The sequence below is a fragment of the Sarcophilus harrisii genome, chromosome 3 (assembly GCF_902635505.1).
Source record: "Sarcophilus harrisii chromosome 3, mSarHar1.11, whole genome shotgun sequence".
Lineage (NCBI taxonomy): Eukaryota > Metazoa > Chordata > Mammalia > Dasyuromorphia > Dasyuridae > Sarcophilus > Sarcophilus harrisii.
Genome location: NC_045428.1, coordinates 302,440,664 through 302,466,212, shown reverse-complemented (window position 1 = coordinate 302,466,212; position 25,549 = coordinate 302,440,664). Strand labels below are relative to the sequence as shown.

At 37.2% G+C, this 25,549-nt stretch overlaps 1 protein-coding gene across 1 annotated transcript; it reads right to left on the bottom strand.

The window, feature by feature from the left end:
- Window positions 1-1,198: 1,198 nt before the first annotated feature.
- GTF2E1 (general transcription factor IIE subunit 1) lies at window positions 1,199-25,529 on the bottom strand. The gene is made up of 5 exons (XM_031959712.1): window positions 25,441-25,529; window positions 21,481-21,960; window positions 10,294-10,495; window positions 4,960-5,201; window positions 1,199-2,384 (listed from the first exon to the last, which is right to left on the bottom strand). Exons 2-5 carry the CDS (start codon window positions 21,953-21,955, stop codon window positions 1,960-1,962), a joined length of 1,344 nt encoding a protein of 447 aa, XP_031815572.1. The 5' UTR covers window positions 21,956-21,960; window positions 25,441-25,529; the 3' UTR covers window positions 1,199-1,959.
- Between the last annotated feature and the right edge of the window lie 20 nt (window positions 25,530-25,549).

Below are 25,549 nucleotides of genomic sequence, written 5' to 3'. Positions count from 1 at the left end.
CTAAAAAAAGGCTTCACAGAAGAGAGATGCGAACTTTGCCTTAAAAGATTGCTAGGGGAGTATATTTGGGGACTAGAGAAATAAATAGGGATATATTAGGTGTGAAAGATTCGGAGCCAGGTCAATTGGACAGGAAGTGGAAGCTGCAAGTAAGCAGAGAGAGAAGGAACAGGTGATGGCTTGTCTTGAAGGTCAGGCTTAAGAATCTTTGAGCTTCAAAACTGGAAGATAACTCAGAAATTTCTTTCTCATTTTAGAAGGAAACTGAGGCCCAAAGAGCATTAAAATGACTTCACTCAAGTTTCCCAGACATAAGTGGAAGAACTCAGATTTAAATTCAGTCTTCAGTTCCACATCCAGCATTCTCTCCACCATACCAAGAAGCTTTTCCAACTTTATAAACTGGAAACCATTCAAGTTTTTACAGTTGAGACACTTCTTTTTGTTTTGAACATCAGTATTCTCCCAATATATCCTCCTCTCCCAATTGAACTTCAGTTCACATTCTTTCCATCTTCCCAATACCCCCATTTCTTTTTAAAGAGGGAAATAGGTTTCATTACCTGTTCTCTAGGCTCAAGATTCACCAAAAAAAAAAGTAATTTTTTTAGTAACATTAGCCTATTAGTAGGAGGTGAAGAGCAGTTAACATTTAAGTGTGACTGTGGCAATGATAGACTGAATCTATATACAGAATGTTTCAAAAGTCTTAATACAATTTTAAGTTTCTTAAGGGTAAATGGAATATATAAAAATCCTCATTTTAAAACAGTTAAATTAAAGCTTAATATTGCACTAAGACTTTGGTTACACGCTGTACTGCTTCTTGTTCTGAAAAGTTTGGCAATAAAAGGAGGGTTCAAGATGGAATAATAATTCAAGGAGGTTAAGAGGATTGAAATAAAACTTCAACAGAAAAATTATGCTTTTCCAGGGAACTAGACAGTTTAAAAAAGTTTCAAGTGTTAGCAATGGCTTACCATATTATTAAAATGAAAACTTTAATAAGCATCAAGCTTTAAAGGCCAAGGTATTCCAGGTGCATCACAGCATAAAGGAAAGTTATTTCTGTAACAGCAATTTCATTGCAGGAACACCCCAGAACAGAAAAAAAGCACTTAACACATAAAAATAAGAAAGGCACCCAGCAGATATCAGTTTATATAATGGAAAATAGAGACCTCACCCTTGAACAAAACATTTTTTAAAGAAAACTTTATTTTTAAAGGAGATAAAATACCAGTTTGAACCCTTGCCCCTGGGTGTTACATTACTAGCAATAACAAATTTTAATTGGTATAAAATATTTTGAAAATAGTTTTTCAATTCTAACATTCATCTATGTAAATGAAACATCATTTTTGATAGGGTCAAATTCTGAAACACAATCTTTACTGTCCACAAAGGCCTGTAAAATGATATTTTTAAAAACTGTAAGAGAAAGTGTTACAAAAGTTACTACTCTTATAGGCACCTATAGGAAAGTTTATATTTATATACACATATGCGTATATATATATATTTTACATATTTTTATAAGTTTAAAACTCTGCATTAAGAAACAATGCCATGCTACATATCAGAACTAATTGCTGCATAATATCTTTTTGACAAACAAGTCTGTGAAAACCAAAATCCATACTGGTATCAGAGATATGAGCAAGTTAAGAAATAATGCAAAAAAAAAAAAAAAAAAAAAAAAAAAAAAAAAAAAAAAAAAAAAAAAAAGGAAAAATACTGATACTGTGGTGACAGATGAATGAATTTTCTCAGTTTGTATAAAATTCACTCTATCATCTTCCCTTCCATCCTCCTTTTTTCTGTTTTGGCACACTAAAAATCAAATTCCTACCCTTGACCTGATTTGTGAGATGAATATTTTCTTTAGACTAAATATTGGGAATTATTTTGAAAAATACATTCTCTGATCTGGCCAACATGGAAGACACAGGAGAAGCTTCATGCAAATAGGTCCTCAAACATACGTTGTCCCATTGCAATATAGATATCTTTCTCTTCTGGAGTCATTTGTGCCACTAACTCAGGTTGTTGGCTCACTTCGCTATAAGAGAATGAACGTCCAGCTACCATGACAACTGGATCATCTGCCACCTCCTCAAACTCCTCCTCCTCTTCCTCATCCTCTTGGTACATTGAGACAGCCGCAGATGGACGTGGTGGAGAGTCTTCTTCTGATTCACTTGTCTCACTCTCTGAGTCACTGCCATTTGCAGTAGTTATAGGAGCAGCTGCCCCAACTGAACCAACTGCCGCTGAAGGCGTCTTCTTCTCATGAATGAGGAGGGCCCGCATGACCTCCTCATTATCGTCCAGGGCTGTCCTGCCTTCTTCCCGTTCCTGAAAAGCATCTATGTCTAATCCACCTTGAAAAAGAAAATACAAACAATAAGGACCTTCAGTAGTCCTTGATGAGCCCACTCCCTAGGATGAGTCTAGAATTTGTAAGTTGCCTTCCAAGAGGAGACAGCAGCTCTTCTATAAATGGAGAGAAGGCCCCAGAGTGATCTGAGACTAAAGAATAGCTGTCAGCAAAGTACCCAGGGCTTCTTCTACACAGAGGGTGCTCCCCAAAACTGCAGCATCAACAGCATGGCTTTCCTCACCATCCTATCACTTTGAAAATTTTCCTCACAAATATTCTACTTCATTAATAATGAAAATTTTTCTTATAATTGAAGTTTGAGTGGAAAGATACTTGTATTATTTACTTTTAAGATTACTAATAAATATCTAAATACTTAATGAGAAAGCTGGTACCAAGGCAGCTCGTGAATAGTTGTACAGCTGAAAACTTGAAATGTATATCAATAGAACTTGATTTATCTTTTGCAGCCTTAAAAATAGGTCGCTCTTCCAACACCACTAACGCCTAATGACTCACATATAATGACTCTTTCCTTTCAAAATGTGGTCACTGCTCAGATGTGCCAATTTTTTATCATTCCTCAGAAGGACCAGCTGTACATATTGCCAGAAATAAGCACCCATCTATACAATATGATTTAAGGAGTGCTATAAAACCCTACAGGGCACACCCTTCATCTGCCTGGTGCAGAATTTTCTTCTTTGGACTGGCTGACAGAGACAGGCCCATGTCAAAAACACCCAATCCTTAGAAGGGCCTTGAATAAAAGGCTGCCTTCTTTCATGGTCACATCAGCACAGATTAATCTATCAGATTAACTAGACACTCCAACATTTTGGAAAGTAGTCTGGGTAGGTGCTAGATAATAGGGAATCCCTCAAAGGGCATGTGGCCTTGAAGGCTTCAACAACTTAAAATTTGGTCCTGTTCATCAGGCTCCTTAATGTTAAGGCTGACCTGATCAGTAGGAATGACAGATTCCAGTAGCTGGAATGAAGTACAATTGTAGTTGTCAAGGGAACTTTTTTCTGACTAAAATCAGATCATTGTCGAGAGTCATACTGTGAAGAATCATTACTTTCTGCCCAGACACCACCCCTCAGTCTTTGTCTATACTTTTCTTTTTTAAAACTTCTATTTATTTATTTTTAGTACACATTGCTTTATGAATCATGTTGGGATCAGAGCAAAAAGGAAAAACCATGGGATAGGGGGAAAAAAAAATGCAGTGAACATGGCATTTGCTGATTTACATTCAATCTCCATAACTTTCTTTCTGGATGCAGATGGCATTTTCTGTCCAAATATTGGGATTGCTTTGGAGTTGTCTATACTTTTGAAGGAAGAATGGGTATTATGGGAAGGAGGAGGTGATTTCTAGTTACTTATAAACAACAGTGGTCATTTAGCCCAGGAATCAAGTGAAATGCTGCCAGAAGTATAGAAATCTCTAGTCACAGAACTGCTTTTCTGGGATACCTTATAGATGTGTGTTAGCCTCATTCCTAGACCTATAGGCACCCCAATACCCCAAACTAAAGAACTCTAATAACTTTATAATTAGTGACATAATATCTGTCACTGGCATTCTTGAATTATAGCTCTCAGAATGATAAGTATGCCAATAACAATGGTTAGCATTGATTTAACACTTTAAGGTGTGCAAAGCTCTCTAATGTTATCTCATTTGAATCTTACCACAATACTGTGAGGTAGATACTATTATCCCCTTTTACAGGAGAAGAAACTGAGGCTGAACGAAGTTAAGGGATTTGCCCAGGGTTAGAGAGCTAGGCAAGAGTTGAATTCACGACTCTCTAAGCCCAAGTTCAGTCTAGCTGCCACTAAGCATGTATCCTGTCTGGAAATTACTATAGTGTGAAATTTCCAAGTTTTATTGGATTGGACCATTATTGGATGGCTCTTTTTAACTGTGCTTTATACTGTCCTGAACATTTGATATGGATCAAAAGTGCCTGTTGGGACAGTAGATACAGTGCTGGATCTTAAGTCAGGAAGATCTGAATTCCAATTCAACTTCACTGGGCAAGTCACCTAACTTTTGTCTGCTTCAGTCAGTTCATCTATAGGAGGGGGATAATAGTACTTAACTCCTGGGGTATTTATGAGGATCAAATAATTTATGTAAAGTACTTTGCAATTATTAAAGCCCTATATAAGTGCTAGCTATTGCTATGAAAGTACATTAGTAAGTGACTCTGTAAGAAGTAAATGGGAAACAAATAACTTCAGCAGACTCAGGTCAAGAAAGAAATGTTTCTGATACTAAGTGCTATCCACAACTAAGCAAAAAATCTCAAATCAAACTCAGAGCTGTATAGTCTCCTCCCTGAAACTGGATTTTAAATATTTTAAAAAAGAGAAGTAAATAACCCTACTTGCTATTACAGCCGCTTGCTTCTGGGGTATGCTATAAATTTTCTGAAATGCGTCTTGTTCTCTTGTTGATTTGAAAAGCACAATAGCAAAAGACATCAATGGTGAGGCCATACAAGCGTACAGACAAACATCCTCAGCTACTCCTAAGATAGAGACACATATTAGCCTCTTACCTTCTTTCATTTCTTCAGAGTCATAGGCTCCCTGGACTGTGCTTTCTCTCAACCAAATAGGCCTCTCTTTGTTGGGTTTCCCTTCAGCTGCTGCCCGATGAAGATCATCTTGGTCTTCCATGCTGATGACTACATTCTGAGTGTACAAATCCTCATAGGACGGACCCTTGGTCGACCATGCTTCCCGGTGATGTCCACCTGCAAGGCCAGCAGCTCCAGCAGCAGCAGCAGCACGTTCCTTGCTATGTAAAATCAGAGGAAAAAAAGTAAAAAAAAACAAACAAAAAAAATCCATGAAAATCTCACTGCATTAACACTGCCAGAAAAGTAGGGGAGGGACAGGAATGAGATGCTAGGTATCTACTGTAAGGCTGGAGGTCAACTGTTTACAGCCCTTTTATGACAAGCTTTAAAGCTGAAGAGAACCTTTCTATTGGATGAGGCCTGTGAAGCAGATTAGAGACAGGGTTTGGAGGTTCTATTGAGAGTTGCTACTTTACTGGATTCTGGGGTATATACCCCACTGATTTTCCATTGCTTTCAGCCCCCAAAAAGGCAACTGTTAGAAATCCAGCAAATTCTGCCCCTAAGATTTATTACACTAATACTCCACCCTCCACTACAAAAAAAAAAGGCTAAAGAGGTAAAGATTGTTTTAATTCAGTGTATTGTTGATGCCATACTTGCAAGGGAACCAGAGTCTTTGTTCATTTAATGAGGCATGAAAGCTAACCAGAATGCCTCAAGAGGTGCAGTGATTGCCCCAAAAGATTCTAACTAAATGTCTTGGTTCATTTCACTCGTCCCCCCATGTCAAATATTCAATCAGTTGCCAAATCCTAACGTCTCTAACCTTGCAATCTCACCCTAATATGGGCCCTCCTATTTATCCTCACTACTATCTTACTAACCCAGGACATCAATTTTTCTTGTTTAGACTACTGGAATACTTAATGGTCTTTATGCCTCCGATCTATATCTAGTTTAATTCTTTCCAAATTGCTGACTGATATTTCTAATTCAGTGCCAAGAGCTGTTAATTTTTTCTCTCTAAAAAAATTTTCAAGTTTCCAATGCCTCAGAAATAAAATATAATCTTCTGAATCTACTGTTGGAATTCCTTCACAACTTATCTACCTGTCTCATCTCATACTGTGCCCCCCTTCTAGCTATTTTTAAACAAAATGTTATTGTATCTTTACAATGTTTTTGTTACATAAATTTCTCCAATATATTTTTTTCTAAAATCTTAACTGAGGATGACTTTTTAAAATGATATATGTAAACTGGTATAGTATGCACAATAAGACTGATCTTTAAGTAGGTTGATCAAGTAGTTGTCCAGAGTCCAAAATGGTAGTTATTAATGGTCAGAGTAATCATGGAAGTGAGGTCCATAAATATTTAGTCCAACTTAATGCAGCCAATGTCTTTTATGTACTGCTGGAAGCATTGGCGGCATATTGTTCAGGTTGTACCTCATGCAGATGAGGCCATGCCAGTTTGAACAAACATGCATGACCAAGACCCCTGGCCAAACTTGGGTTTCAGTAGAGCTACTGGTGACCCATGGTGCCATTTCTAAAGATGGGAGACAAAAAGCTCTGTATTTTAAAGAGGATTAATTTCTTCACTCTGTTCAAACCCTTCCTTGCTCAGTCTGTCATGTAATGAGTGGACTCTCCTCTTTCTCCATCTTTGAAGCCAAACTCAGATGGAATTTTTCCATGAAGTGCTCCTTAACACATACCCTAATGCCCTATGAACAGTTTTTCTTCAAGTTCTTCTAACACTTAACTTGTCCCTCACTTTTGCATTTGTTTCACTTTTTCATGTACCAATTATCAGTTTGTTTGTTTGCTCTATTTGTTTAGGCTCCTTTGAACATCTACTCTAGCAGTCCCTTAAAGTAGTAGCTATTCAATGAATACTTATTGCACTGAATTTTGCTAAGGTAAAGAGCAGTAATTGATTAATTTGACATTCAAGGAATTTGGAAGGATAGATTAGAAGTGATGGAAATCTTCCAGTATGGGTGTGGATGATCTTGTGTGCTTGTAAATGAAATGATACATGCAAAGCACTCTGTAAATCTTAAAATATCAGAAAAAGAGATACATATATCATCATCCTTGAATTTCATGTATATGTGAGACAAGAATTTGGGGGCTAATGTCTTTGCTACACTGAGATTAATCATTAATCTCTGTCCTATTTCTCTTTTTTCTCAACTAAAGCTCTTGGAAAAAATAAACAAACAAAAAACTATATATATATATTAGGATATCTTCACTTTTTCCCTTTTAAATCCTCTGCAATGTGGCTTCATATCTTATTGATCAACACAAACTGATCTATCAATGGCCTTCTCTCAGTTCTTATCCTTAACTTCTCTAACTGTTGCCTCGTCTTTCTCCCCAGATTTAGATAACAGTCATCATTTTGGATTTTCCTTTTACTTGTCTGATTGCTTCTTCTCACTCTCCCTTCCCATTTCACACCCAAAACTGTGGGTGCCCTTGAAAAGCTCTGTCCTGGCTCCTCTTCTCTTTCTGTTCTACATTTCTTCATTTTGAGTCCATCAGCTCCTATGGGCTCAATAATTATCTCTATACAGATAATTCCTACACCTGTGTTTTTAGCCCTAGTCTTTCTACTGAATTTCAGTCATGCATCAACAACTGCTAAATGGATATTTCAAAGTGGATGTCTCAAACACATCTCCACTCAACATGATTAGAACATAACTGCCTATTTTCTATCCCATTCATCCCAACACCAACCCCTCTGCCTAACATCCCAGATTTACATCCTTAATACCTTCCTGACCTCCTCACTCATACCTCCATGCCCAATATTGTCTCTTATTACCTTGTCAACATTTCTCTAACGTGTTATGTGTTCTCTTCTTTCTACTCAAAGCCACCATTTTAACTAGTCTTCCTGTCCTCAAGTTTCTTCTTTCCCAGTCCATCTAATCCCCCTCAGGATTAAATGTGAAGTCGTCTGGCATTTAAAGTTCTCTATAACTCTCCTTCCTCTCTTATACATCACTGTTCTCCACACACTTGACAATCTAGCCACACTGGCTAACTTGGTGTTCTTCACACGAGGCTCTGTCTGCTGCTTTTGCTTCCTTACCCTAGGAGTCTCCCATACCTGGAATATCTTTTCCTTCACCTCAGATTCTAAGAATCGCTGCTTTCTTTCAAGACTCAGTCTAAGTGCCTCCACCTTCCCCAGAAGGCTTTCCCACCAGCTGCTGGTGTCATCTCCTTGAAGACTGCCTTCCATTCTCTACCATTAGAATGTAAGTTTCTCAGGACTAGAAACTCTCCTTGAGCATGTTGAGAGCAGTAGGGAAGAAATCAGTTGACAAGAGATTGAAGGTGAGGTTTACCAAGAGAATGCCTGAAGGGGGAATCTATTGGAAAAAATGGGAGACGGCATTGCTATCATATGTGGAGCCTAAGGAAAAGGAGAGAAAGGGCAACAAGGTAAAGAAAAGCAGAGAAGGGAGAACTCCTGGAATTAAAAGGCTTCAATTTTCTCAGTAAATGAAGAGGTGAAGTCTTCAGTTAAAAGAGCAGAAGTAGTATGGGTGATTTAAAGAAAAAAAAGAATACTTGGAATAAATTTGGTGAAGAGACAGACAGGGAATAAACTGGGGAGGAATAAAAAGATTTCCTTACTGTAGTAAAGACCTAGTTGAAGACAGCAATGAATTTATAACTACCCTGCCAGCACAGTTGTAACACTACCACCAACAGTATTCGACAGCACATTGGTCGTTGTCCTTTGTTCTCGAAGAGGGCCAAAATGACATCATTAGAGTCTAGTTACAGTGTGTCTGACTGCGGCTGAGCAGACCAACAGGAGCTCAGAATGCTCTGCTAGAGGTCAGACACAAATAGTCCTTCTGAACATTTGGGCTGGCTTCTATAACTTTGCACATCTCACATTTCTTCTGAACTCAATCACTTCTACTTTGTTCAAAGGGCACACATAGCACCTTCTCTGATGAGGGCATACCATGTGGCATGTCTGTGCCAGTGTCTCCCATGTTAAATTATCAATTCTAAAAGTTCATAAGTGATACCTTAAGAGCATCCTTGTATCACTTCTTCTGACCACCTTGTGAGCACTTGCCCTGTGTGAGTTCTCATAAAATAATCTTTTTAGCAAGCATATATTCGGCAATCAAACAATGTGGCCAACCCAATGGAGTTGTGCTCTCTGAAGTAGAACTGGAATGCCATAGATAGCAGCAAAGGCAGTATGATAGAAATAACCCAGGCCTCAGGTCTGGGGAGGGATAAATTGTCAGTGGACAAAAAGAGGAAAGGTTCAAGAATAAAGTACTGTGTGGAGGGAACCTGGGTAAAGGCTGAGAAAAGACGCAAGTGACAAGTAAGAAAAGGGTGGAGGCATTAGGATTTAGGAGGAGGATGACATGGGGCTCTCCCAGGTCCTTTGCAATCTTACCCAGTAATGCACAACTTACCCTCCCCCATCCTTTCTCCTCATGTCCTGGAGCTTTTCAACAAAGGCACCCTCACCCCCCTTTGGGAATTAAACTGATATTACTTCTTTTGAAGCTTTCTTCTATGGAAATTGATTCCTCAAGCTCCACCTGAGCCACAGGGTCATCAGCAAATTCTTAACTCCCCGTGCAGCTCCTCCAACACCATTCTGAGGACACTGCTTAATGACCTCACCTCCTTGGAACCTTACAATATGCTCTTCCCATGGAAATCATGCAGCTTCCCAGACATCATTCAGAATCGTTCTTTATGACTATCACCCACAATAATCCCATTCCTCAAATTGTCCAACCACAAGGTCCTTCGTTTTTTCCTAGAATTTGCCCACCCACAAACATGGCCACACTCTGCCACAACCAGCGATACCTCCAAGAAAAGGAATTTTCCTCTAAGACCACAATCTGCTATCTTTCCATTTCTAACTCCTGTTTTTTCAATATGTCAGCAAAGACCAACAACATCAGATGCTACAGAGAGGTTGGCAGATAAGAGATCACTGGCCTTCTGGTTTCACACCATCTCCCTTAGTCTCAAAGTCAAATCAGCTCTCTGCTAGGTCTTCCTTCCCATCCTTAACCCTGTTGTCAGTGATAACTAATTCTTTGTCTCCACTTTTCCTTGGGGGCTTCAAATGACTTTGCCTACTTTGAGAAGATTACAGATTTTCCAGATTACAACAGAAATCAGCGAGCTAATCCCTGAAGGATAGTCTCTTAGAGGTGCAGAAGTCCAAACACTGAAGACAGACATTGAAGTACCTTTGGTAAGGGCATAAGTCCTCATAACCCACCTTTGTTTTAAGGCTGGGATTTCCGTGGGTTCTGGCTCAAGGATTTCATAGGCCAGGTTAACATCCTCAGTCTCTCGTAGCAGGGCATAAATGGGCTCGATTTGTTCGTTAAACCTTGCCACAACTGTTCGAGCATCTTTTTTGGGCATTGCTGACTCATCCTCCTCCACTTCTGCTTCACAAAAGGTACAACGGAAAATTCCTACACAGACAACAAAAGCTTATGATTAGTGAACCAGAGCCACCCAATCACTCTCTCTGTGGTAACATTTTCAAAAAGAAGCAAATATTTGGGTTCATTTTAAACTCAAAACCAAATTCCACCCCCAGTGTACCTTCCTTTCCAGACATTCATTCCACAGGTAGTATTTAACCACACAAAGAAATATCAATTATGCAACTATATATAAATCTCACTGGAATGTGGAAAATACTTTTCTAGGATACTACTACATTTTTTTTTTCTTATCTTTAAGGCCTTTCCACTTATGTTGGCTATTTTTAATAAAAGTGTTAACACAAGCTTCTTGACATGTTAACTTCATTAGTATTTACCATGTACAGAGTATTGTGCTAGGGAGGTTCTGGATGAGATAACAAAGATTAATTAGACCAAGACAATGCCCTTTCTTCAAACTTTCAAATGAATAAGATAGATGATGCATATACAGGGAACCAGAAAGTTCAAGTCAGAATATGGTAGTTATTTTTTAAGAAGTACTCTTCTGGTTCACAGTATAGGATCAAAGATAAGCACACAATTGTTTCCTTATACTCTTAGAAAGTTTGAAACCAATTTTCTTCATTTGTTTTTTTCTGCCCATTGTAGTATTTTATTGAAATTCCAATATATTCTTTAAACCTAATTCCCTAACCTTAATTAAAAAATAATTTTATAAACACACAAACTCAAATCTTGTATTTTTGTGATTTAGTAAGAGGTCAAGGCCGAATCATTCTGTTAACTTTAACAATAAGGAAGTTCCAATGAATGAATTCAATAAAATTTTATCTAAATGTGTCAAACATCTGGCTCTTTGAAAGGAATACCACCACCACCACCACCACACATTTATATTGTTTGCAGAGGAAACCAGAAGGTCATAAGTTACCACAGTTTCAGAGTGCTTGGAGAATGGTGGTGACCACATATGGAACAAGTAGTAAAAATCATTAACACAGCCTCACCAGGGATCACTGCCCAAGAGCCTCAGATACAGTGATTAATTATTGTCCTGGCTTTAGGTTCTGATGCAAACTGTATTTAAATAGGGAAAAGAAGAATTGTCATACAATGAAGGGAAAGGCTAGATTTGGAATAAAATGACTGAAATCCAGGTTTAAGTCTGGGCTCTAACACTAAATTTTGTACGACAGGGGACAATTCATTTCAAATCTCTGCCCTTCAATTTCTTCAACTGTATAATACATGGATTGGACTAGATTTTGGTCTCTCTCAACTCAATAATTCTATTCACTATAAACTTAGACATGCTAATGTCTAAGCCAGTACTTTAACTGATAAGAGAATGAAATAAATTAGGTTTACAATCTACCTTTCCCTTCTAACAACATAAAAATCCCCATTTACATGCAGGTTGGAGAAAACTGCACTAGAAATAGTCAAGCTTTACTCTATATATTTCAGTGAAATCCATTTGACCCTTGCAACTGAAATAAATAAGTGAAAAGAACTAAGATAACAGACTCTAAAAGAGGACACTCTACTAAATATAAAACTATCAATTTCATGGACTTTTTATAATAAAAAAATGGCTAAATTATTCTATATAATAAGACCGTTATGAAATCTATCTTAAACATCTTTTCATACTCAGTCTCCCACTTCAGGTCATCCCAATCCTTCATCCCTTAGACACAATCTGCCATCACATCCTGTTATTTCTAGCCATTTTCTACTATGACACCATAAACTTGTACTGGCCCACATTATTACCTCTTGCCTAATTCCAGCCTAGCTCTAGTCTTTTTCCACTCCCATCCATCCTCCTCACAGTCATAAAACTAATTCTTCTAAAGTATTGCTTACAAATATCACTCCTCTACTCAAGAGCCCACTTGGTAGTTTATAAATAAGATTAAGCTCAAATCCAAGGATCTCTATAATACGGCCTACTCTACCTAGTTAAAGTTAGTGGTTCTAACTGCCAAATGCCCATTCTCTCCATCCAACATAGTTGTCCCATTGTCTCTTGCTCATCCCCTCCTGAAATGATTTCCTGTTTTTTCTTTTCCTATTCAAATCCATCCTTTTAAGTCCCATTTCAAAAACAAGGTCCCCAATTGAAACCTTTGATAATTGACTTCTATCATGCTGAGTCTTGATCATCTGCAAAATACATTTGCACTTATCAAAACATTCAACTGAGTAGCATATGATAGTGGAATAAGAATTTGAGAGTTAAGTTCTAATCCGGCTCTATAACCTTGGAATTTCCCTGAACTTCATTTTCTCATTTGTAAAATGAAGATATTATCATTTTGCCTGTTTCAAAAGTGCAATCTTAATCTTATCTGTCTCAGTTTCCTCAGCCAACCTGAGATTGTGAGGCTAAATGAGGTATTGTATTTTGAAACTCTTAAAGCACTACATAAATACTTTTCTATTCTTATTATCAATAAATCATTCTCTTAGTTCTTCTCATTTTACTGACACAATTCAAACAAGTCTCCTGTATGCATGTTTTTCTGAAACTAAATTTTTTTTTATCATTTCCTATAATACAAAAGAATTTTAAAACATACACATGACCTTTTCCTTTCTCTTTCATTGCTTTGAAAGTGGTTCAAATAATAGTAGTGTTGGATCAAAGGGTATAACTACTTTTGGGGAATAGTTTCCAATTGCTCTCCAAAATAATTTTACCAATTTACAGCAAACCTAAGTTATATGCTATCAACGTATTTTTTTGGCAATTTTGCAACTATTTTCTGGCAATCTTCAAATCTGTTGATTTAGGTTCATTTGACAGGTGTGAGATGAACATATTCTGGGTTACAGGTCTATATATCTTTTGGAATATATTCCATACTTTCTGCTACCCCATAGTGGGAACTACTGAAGCTTATATTATCACAGCTATGGTTCATTGGTACTGAAAGTCTTCTGATTGACTGCCTATTTTTCTCTTTGATCTGGAATTTCTGTAACGTGGTTATTATATTCCTGGAAATTTTTCAGTGCCTTCAAGTGATAATCAGTGAATCCCTTTTACTTTGTCTTTTGGTTCCATATATGTTTGGGCAGTTTTCTTTCATGATTTTCTGAAAAATGATACCAAGGCTCTCTCTTTTTGGGGCCACTTAAGAGGTAGTCTAATGATTCTTAAGTTTATCACTCCTTTTATTTGTTCTCAAGATTTTTTTTTTTAAATATAAGATAGCTGATTTTTTTTCTCCAATTGTTTGACTCTGTTTTAATATTTCATGTCATCTCATTAAGTCATAAACTTTTGTTTGGCCCATTCTAATTTTCAGGGAATCTGGTATTTGGATATTGTTTTGTACCTCTGTGCTAAGCTGCTAATTCTCTTTTCAAATTCTCCTCCATTGCTCTCATTTTCCTCTGAACTCTTTCTTCCAGGTATCTCATTTCATTCTAACATCATAATCACTTTTTTGGACAAGCTAAAATTTATTGAGGCAATGCTAGTAGATGTTTTTTGAGTTTTCCTTCTAGGCTGGTATCTTGAGTATTCCTGTCATCACAATAATTGTATTTGTTTGTTTATTCATCTTCCAGGATTGGAACTCTATGTTGGAGTTAAGCTCTATATGCTTCTGAAGAGATTTTAAGGGTTTTGTATGATCTTTTTCTGCAGCTGAATGTAAGAGCAATAGAGCCATGGCATTGTTCTGTTAGGGAATATGGAGGGAAGAGAAAGGGAGGAAAGGAATCCTGGCCCACTCCAGTTTCACAGTTGCTGAACTTGTTATTTGCTTGTGAATCCAATCTGTGATCCTTTGCAGAAAAAATAACTCCCTGAGATTTCTCTTTTTTTGATTTTTACTTAGTCTAGTACTGAGAAAGAGCTTCTTTGGGAGGAGCTAAGCTGCCCCTCCTCTCCTTACTTCACCGTCTTGGCTGGTTTAAACAGGATTTCTTCACATTGCTTCTAGAGTAGAGGCCAGCAAACTATGTCCTACAGGCCAAATCTGACCCACTGCCTGTTTTTTTTTTTTGTACAGTCTTTGAGACAAAAACAGGTGGTGGACCAGATTTGGCCCACAAGACAGTGTGCCAACCCCTACACTACAGAATCGATAATTCCTCAAAATTTTTTGGTTTAATTACCCATTTGTGAAAATCTCAATAAGTGACTAGGCATTTAACAAATCTTCAGCAAATGGACAGAATAAATTAAAGGCAAAGAAAACTGACCTGTGATAGAAACTGTGTCAAAAAATACTCACTTTGTTCCATGTATTTTGAAAAATAAAAAGCTATTAAAAAAAAAAACACACTACTCACTTTAAGGTTATCTGTGGAATTCATTCATGTGATCTATCTAAAATTTCCAACTAACAGAAATGACTATATGATGCCTTTGCTTTCATTATTTATTCAACTGGTTCTACAATTTTCTTGCACAATGTTTTGTAGTGAACTATCAGACCTTGACAGTTTGGGTCAGACAGTAATATATCCAATTATTATTTTTTTTTAATTTTAAAGTCAGACTTTATTACTCCACTATCATAGAGCAGTTAGTCTTACCTTTATTCTCTTTTGAATGGTGTCCAAGTTCAGAACCTTATCAATGCATCTCAGTTATTAGGTTACTTAAATCTAGGAATGTGCCCTATTATCATGAAAGGCCAAAGTTTTGAGAATGCATTTAAGTGAGCTACTCCCTGCACCTAACTTTACTTTAACTTGGCCTACTCTTTCTTGGTGGTCTTGAAAAATCCCATTACCCGGGCAGGCTAGGCCTTGGTCTATACTTGCTTGGATTCAAAATTCAGAACCTGTACCAACTTTCCTCAGAAGATTAGGTGCTGTCCAATTCAAGCCTGTTATCTACTCTTTACTACTCTGAATTATTTTTCTCATGCAAGGCCTAAACCCTACTGAGGAAGGTTTAAAAGTAGTTTTTAAATGAATGAAAGATAAGAGTAAGATGGAAATGGCAAAAATAAATCTTTTCTCTCTATCTTCTAACCTTTAATATTTACATAGAGCATATAAATAAAATATTCCACTAACATGTTAGTGTTCTCAACTGGCAACAAATATATTTAGCAGCTGTAGAAGAATGACTTCGTTTCTATAGTATTCATCATAGGGTACAAAACTACTAATTCATCTTTGATATTACAAATCCAGAATGAACTCAATATATTGATTTTCATTTATAATCAACATAATTCATGGAAAATGAATTTTTAGGCTTTAATAAGCAAGACAATTTTTTGGTTTCAGATCCCTTCCTTACCCAACCCTTACTCCAAATCCAATTTAATAAAATAATGACCTCATAATTACCAAATCCAGAAACTTTTAGTAGTGATTCAATGTTGACTATTCCATGAGTTTAAATTCTGGATCTCTGAATAATTTAACTGCTTTGTGTCTTGATTTCTGTATCTATAAACAAAGTAGCTAAATAAGATTATCTCTAAAGAATTGTTCCAACACTAAATCCCATGATTCTTCTTGAAAATATCTTGAATTGTGATATTCAACTGTCCTTCTAACTGACCTTTGCGATCTCTTCTTTTCCTCTACCTGTGGGTCTAAATGACCTTCTAGGTTCTTTGATCATCTCTCCCTGTAATTTCCCCTTTCAAAATCTTGCAGTGTTCCAGAGATAGAAAAAACCTCAAATAATCACAATCTGTTGAGTGCTTGAATCCTTTATTCAACACTTCCAATAAGTGGTAAACTATTAAAGATGACTCTAAGACTTGTTGAATGAAGTGTGAGGGTACCATCAAAAGAAATAAGGAAAGTGAATAAATTTGGGAGAGTTTGGGAGTCAATATTTATATTAACATATTTATAGTTTAAAATTTTGATGGATCTATCTAACAGGCAGTTGAAGATATAGAAGTAGAATTACAGAAAAGAGCTTCAAGAAAGGCTGGAGTCATCTACATAGAGGCAAATGCTGAAGCCCCAGAAAAGGATGAGATTGCTAAGGAAGGGAATATTGAGAGTGAAGACAATGCTTTGGAGGATAGGAATGGCAAAGAAGACTGAGCAGTGATCATGCAGAATTAAGAAGGAGTTATGGAAAGAGGGAAGAGAGATTATCCAAAAGGAATATATCCTCAGTCAAATGCTAGGGGAAAAAATGATGAAGACAAGAAAAGGTCATTGAATTTTGTAATTAAGAAGTCACTGTAACCTTCAAGATAACAACTTAATTTCAACTCCAAACACTGAAATATTCTATTTTAAAAAATTCTACTAAAGCAAATGAATCATCTTAAAAGTTGGCTTCCTCACTCCAAGTAAAATCCACAGCATACAAGGAAGATACAGAGAAATCATGGGATGGCTTTGTACATTCTCCTCAGAGTTGTAAGGAGTTAGTAAGCTTCATTTTTATCATGTGTTGCATGGTAATAACAATATGGGGCACCTGGCAACCTCAGGTTACAGTGCTCATAATGAGGATAAGATAATATGGATAACTGTGGCTTATGAACCAACATCTGCTGGAGAGAACAAGGAGGTTAATTCTATGAAAAAATTTGATAAGACTCTAAATTAAATCAGTATACACTTCAATAACAGTGGCTCTGCTGTGAAGGGTGGGAAGGAAGGGTTAAGAATATGTTGGAAGATATGGCTTACAATCAAGAAAGTAAAGAATTGAAATTTCAGTTTACATGTCATCTGGAAACTTCAAAGTCCATGCTAATATATCATGAACTACTTCATGAAACACTACTTATGACTATTTTCTTCAAGAATAGTTAGAAAATGTCAGGCATAATGAACACTAAATTTAATCTCAAAAAGAAAAAAAAACCCATACTTTAAACAAGAACTAACTAGTTATTGATGTTAAAATCATTTCTGAATCACAACTGTATTATCTGACTTGACCGAAATGAAAAGTCAGCAAAAATTAGAATAAAAATAAAAACATTTTAATTGTTAATTTAATAATTACTATTGTAATTAAGAGTACAAATCTGTTTTTAAGTTTAAATTCTTTTAAAAAGTGAACTACAGCAGACTTCTAGCCAATATAGCTATTTAAACAGAGGAGGATCATTTAACTATATACCTACATAGGCAAAAGCCTAGAATTGGCACAAAACCAAAGAAACCTAATAAGAAATGACAAAAGCGACTTTTTCCACTCCACAACTGTATAGAAAGTGAGCCAGAAGTTCACAAACTTCAGGTACTCTATTGTCTTCAGGATTAAATATAGAAGTCTCTCTTTGCCTTTCAACACCCTTCAAACTTGGTCCCCTCCCAGCTTTCTAGTCTTCTGTCTTATACTCTTCCATGTACCCAATGATCTGTCTCCCATCTCTGAATTCTGGGCATTTTTACCAGCTGTCCCCCATGCCTAGAATCTTCTCTGTCTTCATCTCTATTTCCTGGCTTCCTCCAAATCTCAGCCAAAGTTCCACTTTCTACAAAGTAGTTTGCCTGTCTTCAATTTTAGTGGCTTCCCTCTGAGATTACTTCCAATTTACAGTGTATATATGCCATTTGTACAGAGTTGTTTGAATGTTATCTCCCCAATAAAACTGTAAGCTATTTGAGAAAAGGAACTTTTTTGCCTTTTTCTGTATTTTCAGTGTCTATACATAGAAAACATTTTAAATGCTTCCTGACTTGACACACATAACAATAATTAAAAGGTACTTAAATAAATGGAACCCAAATGCTAACAAAGTGGCAGTTCAGCTTTTGACAATGGTCAAGTCTTCATATATAGAAAGGCTTTTTTCTTTTCTTCCTTTGGACAAAATTATTCTAAATTTGGATTAAGAATTTAGGAACTGGCAAAAACAAAACAGCATCTGTTTTTCTTTTCCTGTCTATCAACAAGGTGCTACATACCCTACTAGTCAATTTCTTATGTACACCTGGTTTTAAACACTACTTTAATTTTAAAAACCAACAAAAATTCACTCATGATAAAAAAAGTTAAAGATAAAGAGCATAATTGTTGGTGGAGTTGTGAACGAATCCAACCATTCTGGAGAGTAATCTGGATGCCCAAAAAGTTATCCAACTGTGCATACCCTTTGATCCAGCAGTGCTGCTACTGGACTTATACCCCAAAGAGACACCAAAGAAGGGAAAGGGACCAGTATGTGCCAAAATGTTTGTGGCAGCCCTGTTTGTAGTGGCCAGAAGCTGGAAAAAGAATGGATGCCCAATGGAGAATGGTTGGGTAAATTGTGGTATATGAATGTTATGGAATATTACTGTTCTGTAAGAAATGACTAGCAGGATGAATACAGAGAGGCCTGGAGAGACTTACATGAACTGATGCTAAATGAAATGAGCAGAACCAGGAGATCATTATATACCTCAACAACGATACTGTATGAGGACTGTATTCTGATAGAAGTGGATTTCTTCGACAAAGAGAAAATCTAACTCAGTTCCAATTGATCAAGGATGGACAGAAGCAGCTACACCCAAAGAAATAACACTGGGAAATGAATGTAAACTGTTTGCATTTTTGTTTTTCTTCCTGGGTTATTTCTACGCTCTGTATCTAGAATATACTGTGGCATATTTAACATGTATAGGACTGCTTGCCATCTGGGGGAGGGGGTGGAAAGAGGGAGGGGAAAAAATCGGAACAGAAGTGAGTGCAAGGGATAATGTTGTAAAAAATTACCCTGGCATGGGTTCTGTCAATAAAAAGTTATTTTAAAAATAAATAAATAAAATAAAAAGTCAAAGATAAAGAGCATAACATTATTAAATCATACATCTTATTAAAAAGAAAAAGAACAAGGATGTATTGTTTTATTTGCTTCTAATGTGTTCAGAGAGCATTATACTAGATTCTGAGAGTTACAAAGTTTAGAAAAGATATACTGCTTTGTCTCAGACTCTTAATTTTGTCTAAAAGTTTAGATCCTAAATTTCCCCAACTTACCCATTAATATTGGTACTGCACTTATCTAAATGATTTAATAAGTATATGCTTCAACTAATAATTGTTTTCAGGTACAGCACAGAATAAAATTTATCTGAAGGGAGGAACCCTCCCACCAATGTTTTAAAAATGATTAAATATCCAAAAATGAAACCTACATCTTTATTCTTAAATACAGTCACATTCTGTCAAAAAAAGGAATGATTAAATAATTATGGATTAATAATGACTGAAATTACATCTGATTTATAATTTAAATCAAATCATCCAATGTCTAATATTCTATTTCCTTTCATTTGGTCCTCTAAAAACACTAATCAATAGTCTCAATTATAATATTTCACATGCATATCTATACACAGACACACATACATGAGTACATATGTATATATGAAGCTGAAAATAATAATTAAGACATCACTTAGCCTTAATTTGGTTTAAGCAAATCCAAATCCTTTCATTCTTTATCCCAAAGACACATTTCACAAACTATCATTTTTATTGCTCTTTTCTGATTTTCTAGTTTGTACATTCTTATAGAGTGAGACTAAAACTGGATACAACTATATTAAAAGTATGCTAAATATAGTATACAGCTACATCTCAATTTATGCAATAGCTGTGATACTAAGCAAGTTTTATATAAATCAATTTAAAATGTACTTATGAAAGTACAAAAGGAAACAATCCTATTACCTTAATTTACTGGTTTTAAATTCAGATTTCTGCACATCTTCACTATAGAAGGATAAATTCTCTATTAAAGGTTTTTGTATATAGTCCAGATAAAAAAGTGGCATTTTCAGATCCTAAAAGTAAAACTTGTTCATTTACCTTTACCAAGGAGCCAAGGAGAGAGCAGCGCAGATGGAGGGAGGTGAGGGGGGCTTTGAAGTTAGAAAGATGTTAAAGTCCTATTTCTGACTTATCAGTCGGTAAAGTTAAGTAAGCCCCTGAATTTCTCAGACAACCTTCTAAAACTATAAGTTTCTACACCAGGAATGTCCTATAACAAAGATTAAATAAATAAATAAATGCCCAAGGCAAGAATCTTAAAAGACCATGGTAATGGCTGCCTGCAGAAGTGGTGAATGTTCTGAAATCTAAATGATTTTAAGGAATTTTTTATTACTCATCTTCTAGTTTCCAAACTCTTACAGCTCTTTAGTTAATTCTACTGTTTTCGGATACTTAGAAATTTATGAATGATATCTTTATTGAAAAAACAAGATCAAAAGCTTCATTTGCCATGATTATAATATATGAATAATAATAAAATATGAAGATGACCTCATTCCCACAGAATTTTGTTACTTCACCCATCCTCTATATGAAAAATGAACTGTGTCTCCCCATTTATCTTAGGATGGAAGAAAAGTATTTTCCAATTTCATGGAGTATTTCCCTCTCATGATTAAGTGGAAAGCATGAAGTTCCTCTCTTGATGTGACTTGTACCCAAGACATTTTTGATGATTTCTCCCCTCTAATATTGTTAAACAAAGGATTTTATCTAGAGGCTCTCTCACAGTAGTGTACAACTCTCCTCCCTCCTCTCTCCTTCCCAATCTCTCATTAAGTACCTGGACTTCAGAGCCTTATTCAATTCTTTAAGTGGGGCTTTAGTTGCTAGTATTAGGGTTAGAGAGATAACCCTGTATCTGGATAGACAGTGTCCCTGAAAAGGACTAAAGGCAGATAGATACAGAAAAAGGAAGATCCAGTTTCTGTAGCTTTCAGTTGAACTATACTCTCTGGCTCCAAAAAGGGCTAGATCAACGAGTGAAAAAGTCCAACAGACCCAGATTTACACATCCTGATATTTATATTTTCAAGCACATGTACAAAAAAGACTTACACTAGGTATGATGAGAGACAGCAATTTAAATGTATGCGTATGTATATATGGGGAGGAAAGGGGCACAGAGTGGTAAAAGCAGGAAGATAAAGGTAAGAGAAAGAAACATGGTTCTGTGTTCTGGAAAATGTAGTATTTTTTTTCCCCCTAAAAATAACTACCTTCCATTGTAAAACATGACGACTTGAGAAGAAATTTTATGTAATAGACACAATCTTACCTGTCCCAAGATCAAAGAGCTGATTGGCTTCTAAGTCTGTAAAAGTACTATAGCAAGTGGGACATTTGAAAGAAGCCCGATTAGTGGAATCTCTTTCATCAGTTTCAATCCTCCTTCTCATGTGGTCTAGCTTATATTTTACCACGTTAACCAAAAGACGGTAATTTATAAAGTAGTAATTATGGCGAGTAGTCTTGCCATCTGCAGCAGTCTCTACTCTCATTCTGCACTTAATGAACTTGTCACCCTTCAAGTTGTTCAGAACTGATCGGAGTTGTTTTCGATCAAACTTCAGCAGTTCCAACATGTCTTCTTCCTTCACACAGGGATTTCGGATCAGGATGTCTAAGGCCAGAGCATGTTCAATGCCATAAAAGCCCCGTACCACATATTTAGCAAGTCTTTTCAAAGATGCTGGAACTTCTGTAAGGACGTCTGGGTCAGTCATTTTATGCGGAAAGCCAGCACTTTTCATATATCCTGTATTAAGAAAAAAAAATTAATCTAAGCTTAAGAATTTAATTGGCTTAAATTTGGAAATAATCAATTGTTGATCTATTGCATATAGAAGAAATGAAGGTGGCAATTAAACATATGTTCAAAGGCATTAAATAAAAATTATCTTTTAGCCATCTCACACTGCACTGCTCAGAAACAGAATTTGTGAAAGGATCATCATTAAAATAATTGTGGCATTAACATCTGCAGCAAAAAATACAAGAGAGAAATCCCATGAAGGCCTTGACAAGTGCCTCTGAAAAAACTATATACTATCATATTCAATATTAAATTAAGTATCTCATTTTAAACCTGGTAACTTCAATGCAAATCTGGATGTAGAAGACAAGGAGAAAGAACAAAGGTTTTTAAATTAGAGTAGTAGAGTTTCATTTCCCTCCCCCCTTCAAAAAAGTGAAAAGTGAACTATGTTTTAGGAGATTGAAAAATGTCTCACCAGTAATAAGTCATTTTCTATCTACTATCTAGAAGCATGATGTAGTCTAGAAGACCAGAGTTCGAAATCCTATTTCAAATAACGTATTAGCTATGTGACTCTAGGTAAATCCCTTGGCCTAAAATTCCTAATCTGTAATATGGGAATAACTATATACCTCACAAATAAGATATGTAAAGCATTCTACAAATCTTCAAGTACTATCTAGAAGTTAGCTATTATTGTTAATACATTCAGACTGTTCACCTGTTATAGTCTACAGATCAAAATTAATACCAAACTAGAACAAAAATAAGTAGGATTCAATTAATACAACTTCAACCTGACCTATTTAAGGAAACTATAGACATTGAATATTGAACCGATATCGGATATAAACCAATTGTTATGATCACAGAAACCAAAAGAGCCTAGAAATCGCCTCACTTATTAAAAATTTAATTTCCTTGCCTAGTGGAAAGAAATGCTAGCCAGGAAAAAAAGTCACTTTATAATATCTTAGTGAATTGGAAAGAATAATATTATCTTCTAAAACATAAGACACAGTAGACAGAAACATAAGTTTATAGAAAGCTTGGAAAGAGACCCAAATAAGCAAAATTACTCAGAATATTTAAGGATGAAACTATAGTGAGGAAACTAGGAAAAGACATAAAAAAAATTCTCATAATAAATGCTTTTCACTACAAATGAGAGTGGAGCTTGGACTCTAAACATTACAGTCCCTGAAGTGTTACATGAACAAACAGAAATAGCATTGAAGAAATCAGATGAGAACAGCTAGCCTAGACCAAGGATACCCTCCCCCCCCCCCCAAGGAGTCTGTGGCTGTTGGCAACACAATTTTGAGGTCACTGAAGAATAAATTCAACTTATATCTACTTTTCCACATCTATAAAAAATTGAAGAGCATAATCTACGCATGCACCAAGGAATATAGTTTTTGCAGAGCTAACATGATACCTTCTGCTCATAAAACCTAAATAAGTTCATGCTTTTTAATATAATAAAAGGTAGTACTCATTTCATCATACTACACTTATAAACAAAACAAGATAATAAGAGATAATTTAGAGCTAAATTATGTGGAATAAACTGTAAGGGAGTTAATAGGAAAGGGGGTTCACTGAGTCTTATAGCAATCAGTAAAGGTCTTATGGAAGAGCTACAACTTGAACTGAGCCTAGAATTATTGGGGAATACACTTGCAGTGGATTAGAAAATTCACCCCTAACCATTCTTCTGTGAAATCCTGGGGAAAGAAGTACATAGTCAACTCTTCTGGAAATCTGTCTCATCACTGAGAGTCAGTTAGCAGAGCTGTCAAGGAGGGTGGGGGAAGGGATAATTACACACTGTGTTATCTCAATTGCAACACTACTTTCCAATACATTAACAAGTTAAGACTCCCCATTCTGAGCGCTTTCTCCCCATTCCCTGCTCTTCATCTACAATGTCTCTTCACTTCTGTCTAAATGTAGGCTAATACTTCACAACTCAGCACAAGTGAGTCTCTTCTGCCCATGCCTCCCCCCCCAGACAAGTGGCAACACAGATGGACATGAGTAAAGAGATTTTTTTAAAAAGTCAACTAATTCTCAGGCATATTCATTTCATGCCAATGGATTATTAAAAGTTTACCTTATTTCCATTATTGTTTGTGACAATTAGGTGAAAACAGTACATTCTTATGAAGCAGTAGATATATCACTAGCCTGAAAAGTGGGTTCAAATACTAGCTCAGATACTCACATAACTGTGTGTCCCTGGACAAGTAAGTCATCTGTGAAATATCCTCTAAGGCCTGGAATATTGTAAGCACTTTAAGAGGCAGCTAGGTGGTGCAGTACATAGAGCACTGAAGTCAGGAGGACCCAAATTCAAATGGGGCCTCACACCCTTACAATAGTGTGACCTTGGGCAAGCCACTTAATCCCTATTGCATAAAAGACAAAACAAAACAAACAAAAACCCTTAAAAAATATAAAAGCTTTATCTAATCGAAGGTCTTTCTAATCTGCGTTATCTTATCAATTCCCTCTTTCTCACCTAGCATCCAGAACCTGTAAGCACTAAGGCACCCACTGAGTACCAGGGTTCATTAGAACTCACTCATTCCATGCTCAAGGGATGACGGCCTCCTCATCTTGCCCCCTAGCCTGGAACCCTCCCTGCTAGCTGACTCCTGATAACCTGGTCTCCTTCAGATCTCTGCTCCAATCCCACCTTCTGCAAGAAAGAGGCTTCCCCCAGGCCGCCTTAGTCTGGGTTCCTCCTAGAGACCCCTCGCCCTTTATCCTTCTCTGTCGTGCTTGTACATAGCTGCTTCCCTCCTGCTCCCACTGAATGAGGAGCAGGGCAGGGGGCTCCTTTTACTTCAGCATTAAACACTTTAGGTGTTTCACAAATTAGCGACCTAACCCTTCAATAATGTCAGTTTAACGAGTATTTATTAGGCCCACGCAATGGGACAGGAAGGGGCTAAGCTGGGGATAACAAAGGCCCCGGGGAGTTTTCATGCTTGGTGCTGTGGGATTCACTAAAACTTGACCTGCTCCAACTTTTCCGATTGACCCCGACGCCCACCCTGGGGGCTTCTTCGCCCTCCTCTCTTTCACATTATAAGGGCCACGCGGCCCAGCCAGAACTGGAAGCCCAGAACTCGGGGCTTGGGCGCCGATTGGGGCGAGACCCCGCCAAGGCCACCTTCTCTTCAGAGCCTCGGTTCCCTCATGTTAGGGAGGGAGCAGGAGCAGCGCTTCCCGCAGAGCCTGGCGCCTAGCAGGCCCTTAATACACTCGGGAGACCCGAGGCTCCCTCCCGGCTCAGGCCCTGAGGCCCCAGGGCACGCTGTGGAGGAGAAGGGGCCCGCGGGGGAGCGGGGCCTGCGGAGTAAGTCCGGCCGCAGGGAGAGAGGACCAAGGCGTAAGAAGCACCAGGGGCTGGGGGGAGGAAGGGGAAGCCTGGTGCGGCGGAGAAACCGGGGCTCACAGAGCCCCACTCACCAGAAGCAGGCGGCAGAAGCCGGGAGCCCCACGCTCACCAGGTGAACCCGGGGCCGTCCACAACAAAATACATCACCAGCGCGACGCCGGCGCCGTCTGGGGCCTACCG